At 54.0% G+C, this 12632-nt stretch overlaps 1 protein-coding gene across 1 annotated transcript in view; it reads left to right on the forward strand.

Annotated features, from left to right (window-relative positions):
• Positions 1–12632, forward strand: part of LOC136947459 (MAP/microtubule affinity-regulating kinase 3-like) — a gene marked incomplete in the record, with an annotated part of 29654 nt that overhangs the window by 10078 nt on the left and 6944 nt on the right. The window contains 14 exon segments of the mRNA XM_067241547.1: positions 2729–2794; positions 2965–3008; positions 3010–3036; positions 5464–5520; positions 6422–6551; positions 6554–6630; positions 6632–6658; positions 7305–7316; positions 7318–7425; positions 8546–8645; positions 9715–9827; positions 10850–11000; positions 11158–11357; positions 11889–11992. Of these exon segments, the coding sequence (XP_067097648.1) occupies positions 2729–2794; positions 2965–3008; positions 3010–3036; positions 5464–5520; positions 6422–6551; positions 6554–6630; positions 6632–6658; positions 7305–7316; positions 7318–7425; positions 8546–8645; positions 9715–9827; positions 10850–11000; positions 11158–11357; positions 11889–11992 (1216 nt within the window).

Consider the following 12632-nt stretch of genomic DNA (forward strand, 5'->3'; position numbering starts at 1 on the left):
TTTTCCATCCATCTGCTGTTTGGATGTTTGGAATCTCTCTATTTTGATGGGTGACATTGCATTCCCATCCCCCATCGTGTTTGAAAACACACACACACACATACGCACACACAAAGAGAGGCACAGACGGGCTTTGTGCCTCCTGGAAAAGGGTCACTGTGTGTGTGCGCCTGTGTGTGTGTGTGTGTGTGTGTGTGCCTGTGTGTGTGTGAGAATGGGAACAGCCTGGAAAAGACTGTGGAATTCCTGGACATGGATTAAGATCCAGAGGGGGTTGGGAATGTCTATTTGTGTGTGTGTGTGTGCGTTCCCTTGAATGAACGTGTGTGTGTGTGTGTGTGTGTGTGTGCGCGTGTCCATCTGACATCTCCTGCTCCTGACCCCACCTTCACACACACACACCCAATATTCCTATAAATCACTTCTGGACAGCGCATGTCAACACGTGCATGCACACGCCCACCCAGATTGGGACGGCCCTACAAAAGACGGCATATGACCTTCTTCTGTAGTAGACGTGAACTTGTGTGCAGGGGCCATCCTGTACCTCTGTGTGTTTGTGTGTGTGTGTGTGTGTGTGTACATGTGCCAAGCCCATGCGTAACGATATGAGCGTCTGCCACACCTCTCTCTGGTCAACAACACAGCAGGGGCGGGGGATGTCAGGGGGAGGGTGGAGGGGGGAGGGTGGAGGGGGAGAGGTTTGAATGAGAGTGTGGAGGGGAGACTAGCAGGTGCCGATGGGGGGAGGGGGGGGGGGGGGGGGGGGGGGGAGGGCAGGGGCGTTAAGATATTAGCATCCCCTCACCCCATAACGCTCCCCTCCCTCCCCCCCTTACTCCCCCATGTCCCCCCATCAGCACCTGCCAGTCGTCTCTCGTCACTCTCATTCAGAAAAGCAGGATAATGGACCTCCATCACTCAGCTTCCGCCCCCTCAGCTATATCCAGCATCACGGCCCCCCACCTCTCCTCGTGTGTGTGTGTGTGGTCACACCAAGGCCGGCTTGTGCGTGTACCCGCGGGGAGGAAACGGGGATAGCTCCGGCAGCAGGGAAATTGAGAGAGAGAGAGGGAAAATTATTAAACATAAAAAAAATAAATGAACCCTCAGGAAGTTGAACGGAGGTGTTGGACGCAGGCAACCCCCCCGGGGGGGGGGGGGGGGGAGGGGGGAGGGGTGGGAACATTTCCGGTTGTCTCCGGAACCGGGAAGCGCGCTCCTTTATGGTCGTCCCCCTAAGCCAGTCCTGGTTTTCATTCGTTGCTTTCAGTGCGTCCGACAGCCAGGCTGAACGGTTGCCGGAGGTGACTGTGTGACTCACGGTGGTGTGATGAGTAATGCACAACCACCAGACCTGAGTCATCCTCCTCAGGGTCATCGCTAGTCTTTAGCTTAGTGGACAGATAAGGACTCTTACAAAGGATTTGAACCTGTCTGTGTGTGTGTTTTCATGCGTGGGCAGGTTCAGACCTACCATGTCGCTGATTGCATGTGATGTCAGTCCTTTGGAAAACCAAAGTAGGGAGTAGAGATTGAGAACGGATGACATCCGTTCCATCAGATCCCGGTCTCAACCTATCAGGATCTTCTGATGAACCATGCTGGTGGGATTCGTCTGGCTTTGTGAACACCCACACAAGTAGAGCGCCCCAAACAGACTCACGGTTCTTGTCCTCAACAAAGACGCAACGGTCAGCATCTGCCATCGGCTCCTCGTGCCCGCAGCCTCCGCCTCAATCCGCCCGGGACGCGCGCTCGGAGATCGTCTGGTTGGGCCTGAGGAATGTCACCCCTGTGGGCTCTCCGTTCTTTCTTCTTTCTCGTATCGGTCGCGTCTGGCGCTCGAGTCCCTCTCTCTCTTTTTTCCTACCTTTGACCCAATTCCTCTCTGCTCCCTCCATTCCTCATCTCATCCTCCCCCCACCCCCCACCCCTCCGCCGAGCCAGGTAGGTCAGCACAGAAGGGGGGGAGGGGTAGGTGGAGGCAGGGGGGGCAGAGAGAGAGAGGGGGGGGGGGGTCAGCGGATTGAAACGCACCGCGGTGGCGAAATCGCGACGGCCGACGAGGCGCGTCGAGTCCAAATTAGATCTCCTTCGAAAGGGGGGGGGGGGGGGGGAGGGCGGGAGGGAGGGGGGGGGGGAGGGCGCAGGGAGGGAACGGGCTACGGATGGAGGGACACAGCGGAGGAGGGTCAGAGAGAGGGAGGGAGAGCGAAGCGGCTCCACACAGGAGGAGAGGCGGAGAAAGAATGGGATGAGAGGAGGGGAGGAGAAGACTCCGGAGGGAGTGCAGGCAGCCGAGGAGCTGGTTTAGGAGCGCTCCTGTGTGTGTGTGTGTGTTTGTGTGTGTGTGTGTGTGTGTCCTTCCTGTCTTGTCTGAAGCCTGACTTTGTCTCCCAACTCCCTGTTCTACAGGCACACTTCGCGCCTGCCTGTCCACCACACACACCACAACCACACATGTAACACACACACAAGGGCAGAAGCCAGAGCTGGGTGCTAGTGTGCCGTGGGAGAGAGATCTCTGGTTGTTATGTGGCAGCAGGCAGGAACACCACAGCACTCTCTACACACACACACACACACACTTATTCCTCTTTGTCTCTCACATCATCTGTCCCCGTTTACACGCGTAAACACAGGCTGCTCACCAGCATGGCACGAAAAACCAGGATTAACCGATCCTCTCTCCCCCCCCCCCCCCCCCCCCCCCCACCCCCCACAGTCAAGCTGTTTGAGGTGATCGAGACGGAGAAGACCCTGTACCTGGTGATGGAGTACGCCAGCGGAGGTGAGACACGCGTTCACCTCAACACGGCGTGACGCACGCCACGGCGTAGAGAAACGTGACGCGTGGCGTGCGTCCGACGACGGACCAGTCTGTCCCGCCGTCTCCCTGGGAAGGCCCGTGGCGGGTCGCAGGCAGAGTGTGCTGACCCATCCTTGTGCTTGTCTTTCCAGGGGAGGTGTTCGACTACCTGGTGGCGCACGGACGGATGAAGGAGGAAGGAGGCCAGGGCTAAATTTAGACAGGTACTGCAGTGGACTGGATTCGGGCTGAACACACACACACACACACACACACACGCACAGACAAACACAAACCCACATGTTTATATGCCCACTCGCTGACACACGGATGCATGGGGCCATCACATAGATGTGCGCGCACACACACACACACACACACACACACACACACTTCAAATGGCCTAGGTTCAAAGCCAGGCCACTCCTCTCACATCTCCTCGGTTATGGACGAACTCACACAAACACATACACGCACACACACACGTTTTATCAATGCACACTAACACACTGACACACACACGCGCGTTTTCACTTTACACACTGACACGCACGCCTCTTTTTAAAGGCGTCAGACTTGGCTCGGCGGAACTCGAGGAGGGATACAAACCCCATTTTAACCACCCAGGAGCTCCCGCGCAGCCTATATAGGCTGTCATATACCCTCCTTGGACTGGATCTCTGAGTCCTCTAGCGGTGTGTTAGACAGGGGGCCGGGGGAAACAAAGTACATTTACATTTAGTCATTTAGCAGACGCTCTTATCCAGAGCGACTTACAGTAAGTACAGGGACATTCCCCCGAGGCAAGTAGGTTGAAGTGCCTTGCCCAAGGACACAACGTCAGTTTGCATGACGGGAATCGAACTGGCAATCTTCGGATTACTAGCCCGCTTCCCTCACCGCTCAGCCACCTGACTCCCCAAAGTAAGAAAGGCAAATGCGAATTTGGACGTCGGAGTGCATATGCGCGTCTGACACGGTCGAGAAGCGACATCGTCCAATCGTCCATGGCCTCACCGACCCCGTGCGTCGATCAGTGCGCCGCGCAACAGCCATCGGACGACAGTATGGCGATCCAAATCTGCGATCGGTTGTCGCTTGTCGGTACGGCACATTCCTTATTAGGCCTTTTAGGGGTTCACGTTCGAGAGATTCCATGCTCTGACGTGTGCTGAAACGTTTTAAACAAACCAAAAAAATATATTAAAAAAGTGTGTCTACAATTACGTTTGTATATTGAAGGCTTATATATCTTTTGTGGCTGAAGGAACGTGCGGTACTCGCACAGCATTTGTCCATATTTCCCTCAACATCCGGACGTCTTTTAGCCTCATGAAGATGTGGTGGCCGGGATCCAGCAGTGATGCGTAGTACTAGCAGTCTGATATCTGCCTCTCAGGCTGCCTTCACTGCCTTAACTCCCTCCTTCATAGGACACGGTAGAAAACAGGAAGGTGGGAGTGATTGAGGGGAGAGGGAACGAAGTGGCAGAGAGCAGAGACACCTACGTGGGAGACGGACCATCAGGGGATATCACATCACTCCTCGTTCACTCTCCGACAAGGCTGTACTTCTCTCCCTCTCGCTCGCTCGTTCTCCTCAATTCTCCAACTCTCTCTCATTTCACACACATGGAATATCCCTTCTACTCAGCCAACCTATAGTGTATTGCAGGCATGAATATGCCCCGGGGGGGGAAAGGGGTTGGGGGGTAGGGGGGGGGGGGGGGTCTCCCACGCTTCCAGACAGGGGCTGTCCCAGTCCACGCCCCTTCCCCCCCACTCCTGATTGGTGCAGCCCACGTGTCGCTGTGGAGATTGTGGGATATCTGGGTCGTGGAAAGGGAGGGAGGGAGGGAGGGAGAAGAAGGGGTATACATGAGGGAGGAGAGGAGGCACTGCACGCTCGCCGCGTGAAAGGTTTCAACACAGCCGTCTGTTATCGATGAGTGCAGTTGCGTGGGTGGGCGTTGTACTGCACCGTGTGCATGACAATTACTGTACAATGTGTACAGCACAAGGCTGACCCTCTCGGCGTGTGCGAGAGACTCCCCGCCCTGTATGTGTACATGAAAACATGCCTTCCTCCCATCTACCACGGAGCACTCTGAGGAAGACTGTCGAAACGGTAGAAAAGCCGTCGAGATCCAAACGCTGTTCGAACGATGCCATTTTCGGTGTGTGTGTGTGTGTGTGACCAGTGAACCGTGAGGACAGAGGAGCCAAACCTTATGACGCACGTTACATGATCTATACACACACCCCCCACCCCCCCTCCCCACCCCCCCAAGAAATTACAACTTTCTAACACAACTTCTGTGTGCGCCCTTAACACCACACCGTTCGGCAATCGATGGTGTTCCACGACAGTGTTTCCTGTCGGTCGATGCCACTGAGTGGGTTTTTTGCCCCACTCACAAATGTAGTTTTTTCTTACTGAATACCCCCCCCCCGTCCTCCCCCACGATGCACAGTGGCGTCTGCAGTGACGTGAATGTCCATTTTCATGTCCTCATAAAACAACACAGACATGAATTACACTTGCACGATATCTGCCTTTGCATAGCCGTCTAACGGCTTGCTTTCTCTCTCTCCGTCTCTCTCTCTCCGTCTCTCTCTCTCTGTCTGTCTCTCTGTCTCTTTGTTTTCTAGATCGTATCAGCCGTGCAGTATTGTCACCAGAAGCACATTGTGCACAGAGACTTGAAGGTAAGGACACACACACCGACAAGAAAACACAAAAGTCATTATCACCTCCTGCTCCAACAGCAGGGGGCTTCACCTGCCGCATCGTGTTGGGATACCCGTGTGGGGTGCGTTTGTTTGTGTGTGTATAACTGACTGTGTGTGTGTGTTTGTTGAGCAACGCGGCAGCGCTCTCCGTGTGGCGCGGTGCGCGCTCTGTTTCCGCTCAGCGGCACGTCCTTAAATGATGCATGGCCACAAGACGGTAGGGAGAGGAGGGGGAGGGATGGAGAAGATAGGAGAGCGGGGAACGGTGGGGCGTGTGTCCTGTGCACACCTCTCCTCCTGTCCTCCTCTCCTCCGCTCCTGTTTTCTATGTCTCGGGTCTGAGCCATCATCCTTTCTCCCTCCCTCCCTCCCTCCTCCCTCCCTCCCTCCCTCCCTCCCTCCCTCCCTCCCTCCCTCCTCCCTCCTCCCTCCCCTCCCTCCCTCCCTCCCTCCCTTTCTCAGCTGAGGTTGATGCTTCACAACATTCTATTGAATTACAGAAACGCGTGTTTGGCACATCCATGCATATTGCATCTATCACCTTGGGTGATATAGCAGCATAGTTCAAGAAGTCTAGCCTGAACATTTTCACCGTTTGTATGTGTCCTGCCTTTGGATTTGAAAGAATAAAGTTTCTGCTTTGCCGAGTAAGCGCTGTGTGTGTGTGTTCAAGTGACTGATGGATTTCGTAAGGTTTGCTAATATGGCCAAAAGTAAATGTTGGTGCATGTAGCCTACAGTATTTGTTATTGAGAAGAGCTTATATGTACATTCTCACTTGTCACTTACTGCACTCAGCAGCCACATGCTGCCTCTATCTCTCTTACACAACACACACACACACACACTCACCACCTCTTTCTCTTTCCTCCCCCAGGCAGAGAACCTGCTCCTCGACGCCGACATGAACATCAAGATCGCCGACTTCGGCTTCAGCAACGAGTTCACGATGGGCAGCAAGCTGGACACGTTCTGCGGCTCCCCCCCCTACGCCGCCCCGGAGCTCTTCCAGGGAAGAAGTACGACGGGCCCGAGGTGGACGTGTGGAGCCTGGGGGTCATCCTCTACACGCTGGTCAGCGGCTCCCCTGCCCTTCGACGGGCAGAACCTCAAGGTGGGTCCCAGACGGGGGTTGGGGAGTGTGGGAGAGGGGGGGGGGGGGGTGCGTGCGGGTCTGTTGGGGGTGTGTGTGAGAGTGTGCATGTGTGATGACCGTGGGGTTCATACAGCTGTGTTCACATGCTACTGGAAGGGATTGGTTGTCTCTCATTGGCTAATGATCACCATCAGTAGACAATGAGATTGGGAATGAGGATAGCCCAGTGGTAAGCATTTGGCTGCCGATTCAAATCGGCCCCATGTCGCTTTGCATAAAAGCATCTGCCAAATTGATTATATTAAAGATCTCTCTCTCTCTCTCTCTCTCTCCCCTCTTAATCGCTCTCTCCCCCTCTTAATCGCTCTCTCCTCTCTCTATCCCCCCCCTCTCTCTCTCTCCTGCTCTCTCGCGCCTCTCTCTCTCCCCCCTCCCTCTCTCCCCCCTCTCTCTCTCTATCCCCCCCTCTCTCTCTCCTCTCTCTCTCCCCCTCTCTCTCTCTCTCCCTCTCCTCCCCTCTCTCTCTCTCCCTCTCCTCCTCTCTCTCTCCTCCCTCCTCTCTCTCTCTCTCTCTCTCTCTCTCTCTCTCTCTCTCTCTCTCTCTCTCTCTCTCTCTCTCTCTCTCTCTCTCTCTCTCTCTCTCTCTCTCTCTCTCTCTCTGCAGGAGCTGCGTGAGGCGTGTCTTGAGGGGGAAGTACCGTATCCCCTTCTACATGTCCACCGACTGCGAGAACCTCCTCAAGCGCTTCCTGGTGCTCAACCCAGCCAAGCGGGGGACTCTGGAGGTGAGGGAGGAAGGCCAAAATGTAAATATGTCTCCGCTTACTACTACTTATTACTCCCTCCTTTTCCTCCTCCGTGCACGTCAGTCTGGTCTTCCCTTTGTGGTTCCCTTTTTTTTTTTGCATGCCTTTTGTCTGGTTCCCTCCCTGTGTGGATGTTAGGATGGGATGTGTTCTGTCTTAGGGCGTGCATGCGCACAGTTTCTCGCACATCCATTCACTCACTTTCTCACTTTCACACCCTCACTCACTTTCACACCCTCACTCACTTTCACACCCTCACTCACTTTCACACCCTCACTCACTTTCACACACACACTCACTCACTTTCACACCCTCACTCACTTTCACACCCTCACTCACTCACTTTCACACCCTCACTCACTCACTTTCACACACTCACTCACTCACTTTCACACCTCACTCACTCACTCACTTTCACACCCTCACTCACTTTCACACACCCTCACTCACTCACTTTCACACCCTCACTCACTCACTTTCACACACTCACTCACTCACTCACTTTCACACCCTCACTCACTCACTCACTTTCACACCCTCACTCACCACAAACAATCCATTCCCACCCATACAAAACTCGATTGAGAAGTTGTTTTGTGTCTGACGTCTGGCACTGGCGTCCGAAACTCCCTCACTGGATAGAAGGGAAAGAAGCCTAATGTCCGTGTTCAGACGCCATCTCTCCCTGCCAATAAGTCAGCTAGGGTCAGGAAAAAAAGTATGTGTTCTACCCAATAAATATGTAGTAACTCTCCCAGCGTGAATGTGACCACTCCAGCATCCGTGTCCGGTTCCCCTCGACGGCACCCCTACAAGGGACACAAACATCCTTTTACAACCATTTCATGTGCAATGTTTTGGTTCTCTATTTTACAGTCTTCTATTCACCCTGAAGCGACGGAGATGAACTGTAGTGTTGAGGGCACTTAGACAGACAGAGTTTGTCTAATAGTGCATGTCCATACGGAGCCATTCGAAAGAAACCTACTCAAATGAACATAACACAAGTTCAGAGGAGGACTGTAAAATGTAGTATCGCCCCAGTAACGCTCGTTACTGAGAGTGGAGGCTGTCCTAAGTTGCTGCTTTTCCGTCGCAGCAAATCATGAAGGATCGCTGGATCAACGCCGGCTGCGAGGAGGACGAGCTGAAGCCCTTCGTAGAGCCTGAACTGGACATCAGTGACCAGAAGAGGATAGGTACAGTGTGCCCCCCCCCCCCCCCCCCCAGACACACAAACAGACTTATGTGACACATCACAACCACATGGAATAACACAGTAGCTTTGGGGAATAACGGAACTGTCGACTCGTGGAAGAAGGCAGTAAATCCATGAGATGCCGCATTAAAGTCACGGCGAAAGGTCGTAAATTCATGGGGTAATGGAGTAAATACATGAGGAGGGGGGGGGGGGGGGGGGGGGGGGACAGACACGGTCATTTAAATTTAATACCGCAATGTCAGCCTGATGGATCCATTCGGAGGAGTTTGTCAGTTTTATTGCTGAGTTACTGAGATGCTCCCAGCCACTTCTGGCCTCGCTGCCATAAGTGGGCTGGTGTTATGATCACGGTTGGCCCAAGTCCTGCCCTTCTAACCTGGCATGCTCTGCCCAACGTGAGCCGGACTTGTTGTTTTATGTTTCTAAGACCAGTTGTCTCACACACACACACATGCGCGCACACACACACACAAACACACAAACGCACTATGTAGACATGTATCAAGCTTGCTACTGCATGCACGTGCACACTCATTACATCACACACACACACACACCCACACACACTCCAGTGGTCGATACGGAGGCTGGGTGGCTCTGTTCTTTCCACTGGGATGCCCCCCAGGGCTTGCCCCCTGCGATGCCCTCTGCCTGTCAGTGGCAGGATCGATCCCTGCAGTGGGGAGAGGCTGGGATAGAGAGACGAGGGGGCACATGGGACGAGCATTAGCTCTGTCTGAGCACACACTAACAGCGGGTTCCACTCCTCCATTTAAAACAGCCATTTCACTGTTATTATCAAATCTTTCATATATGATAACATTTCAGGGGGAATAACAAATGCCTCATAAAGATAGTATGACATTTTGGTCTTAACGTGGTAGTAGTGGTTTCCATCCTGACCGCTGGTTAAGGCTGGCCCACATCTGTAGCATTAGAGCCTTCAGCTGGGAATGGGATGGACAGTCATTTACCCCCCCCTCGCATTGTCCCCCCCTCGCATTGTCCCCCACACCTCGTCACATTGCGCTGTTTTCCCTCCCCAGACATCATGGTGGGGATGGGCTACTCACGAGAGGAGATCCAGGACTCTCTGACCCGGATGAAGTACGACGAGATCACAGCCACATACCTGCTGCTGGGCAGGAAGTCGACAGAGGTGAGGGGACGGCGTGGACACACTCACAGCCCGGACACAACATGTACACACACACTCACAGCCCGGACACAACATGTACACACACACTCACAACCCGGACACAACATGTACACACACACCCACAACCCAGACGCAACATGTACACACACACTCACAACCCAGACGCAACATGTACACACACACCCACAACCCAGACGCAACATGTACACACACACTCACAACCCAGACGCAACATGTACACACACACTCACAACCCAGACGCGACATGTACACACACACTCACAGCCCAGACGCGACATGTACACACACACCCACAACCCAGACGCGACATGTACACACACACTCACAACCCAGACACAACATGTACACACACACTCACAACCCAGACGCAACATGTACACACACACTCACAACCCAGACGTGACATGTACACACACACTCACAGCCCAGACGCGACATGTACACACACTCACAACCCAGACGCGACATGTACACACACACTCACAACCCAGACGCGACATGTACACACACACTCACAACCCAGACGCGACATGTACACACACACTCACAACCCAGACGCGACATGTACACACACTCACAACCCAGACGCGACATGTACACACACACTCACAACCCAGACGCGACATGTACACACACACTCACAACCCAGACGCGACATGTACACACACACTCACAACCCAGACGCGACATGTACACACACACTCACAACCCAGACGCGACATGTACACACACACTCACAACCCAGACGCGACATGTACACACACACTCACAACCCAGACGCGACATGTACACACACACTCACAACCCAGACGCGACATGTACACACACACTCACAACCCAGACGCACACACACTCACAACCCAGACACGACATGTACACACACACTCACAGCCCAGACGCAACATGTACACACACTCACAGCCCAGACGCAACATGTACACACACTCACAGCCCAGACACAACATGGAACTTCTCATCTATGTCAACCCCTTCCCCTCCAGCTGGAGGTAAGTGACTCCAGCTCCAGCAGTAACCTGTCCCTGGCCAAGGCACGGCCTGCCAGCGAACACAACAACGGCCAGTCTCCTGCCCACCTCAAGGCCCAGCGCTCCGTCTCGTCCACGCAGAAACAGAGGCGCTACAGCGACCAAGGTGAGATCCGGAGGGGAGGTGTGGGAGGGGGGTTGAGGGCGAGAACGTGTTGTAAAAACCGTCTTTTTTTCACGACAAAACACAGATAAATACATACATGCCCTTGATTTGAAGTTCCATCTGGTTCCATCTCTTCCTCCCCCATCCCTCTCTCCAGCCGGGCCGTCCATCCCCTCGGCGGGCTACCCCAAGAGGAGCCAGACCAGCACAGCGGAGAACGACATCAAGGAGGAGGGCGGCGGCCAGGCCAGGAAGTCGGGCGGCAGGGGAGGCTCCCCCGGCAGTCCGTTGCTGGGCAACGCCAACAACCCCAACAAGGCTGACATACCCGACCGCAAAAAGGGTTCCACCACCCCGGTGAGTAACACGGGATGTGCCGATGCACGCTGACACTCTTAGTACAGGACACGCATCATGAGAGGGATGGGGGGGGGGGGGGGGGGAATACAACATTGGCGAATCTCGGAAGCCCGCAGGAGTAACACACGGAATATACTCGTACACATACACACAAGCCACATGTTCATTTTGTTCAGCCTCCTCTCTCTGTATTGTCCCTTGGAGTGCGTATTTTCCAGTCCATTACCCTGATACACTGCTGCGAGCTAGTGTGTATTGTGGGCTATGTGACTCGCTCTCTCTGTTGCTCTCTCTCTTTCTCTCTCTCTCGCTCCCTCTGATTCTCCCTCTCCTTTTTGTGCCCTCTCCTTGTCTGTGTCTCTCTCCATCCGTCCAATCTCTCCCACGCTCTCTTGAAGAAACGCTGGCAGCATCACAACTAAGGATGTCACACTGTGGCCAACGACGGCAATGAAATCGAGGTGTGATTAGAACGCGCCGCTTAACGACGTGGTCTGAAAGTGTTCACCGTGAGTCTGTCCTCCCCAGAGTACGGCGGCGTCAGGCGGCATGACGAGGAGGAACACGTACGTGTGCAGCGAGAGGAACGCCACGGACCGCCACGCTGTCATCCAGAACGGAAAGGAAAACAGGTGAGCGTCAGGCGCCTGCTTCCCGAACTCGCACACCAAGTGTACACACGTGTACACACGGGCGCACCACCATCTCTACTCCTCACACGGTCTCTCCCCTGCACCACTCCTCCACACACACACACACCTGCCAGAAAGCCTGTCTCCCTCCCTCCCACTGGAAGCTCTGTGCATCGCCATGCTAAATTCATGCAGGCCCTGGAGATGGTGGTTTAGTTACACGGCTCATAGCAGGGGTTGTTGTCTCAAAACAAATGCCAGAAGGTTCTAGAATATGCAGTGGGGGGAGGGTGGTAAACGTTGAGCGCACACCGAAACAAATGTGTTCGCTGAAAGGGTTCTTTTGCGCCAAGAAGATATTTTGTCTTCGATTTTGGTCATGTTATTCTGGGGAGCTCTCCATTCTACCCATCCACTGTGTGACGTCACAGTTCAGATGTGCAGTTATTCGCCAAGCACGCACAAACTCACCTGTGACCTTCAGTCAGTGAGGGGCGTTCAGGGCTTAAGGAGGAGCCTTCAATGCCGAAGTGGAGTTGGGTCTGCTTCCCTCCCGTTTGATCCTTATTGAATCTCAAGTAAGGGATGGACCCATTTACAGGGTTTTTAGCTTGACTCTAGATTTATCCTTTCATTCCGG

This window comes from Osmerus mordax, chromosome 8, assembly GCF_038355195.1.
Source record: "Osmerus mordax isolate fOsmMor3 chromosome 8, fOsmMor3.pri, whole genome shotgun sequence".
Classification (NCBI taxonomy): Eukaryota; Metazoa; Chordata; class Actinopteri; order Osmeriformes; family Osmeridae; genus Osmerus; species Osmerus mordax.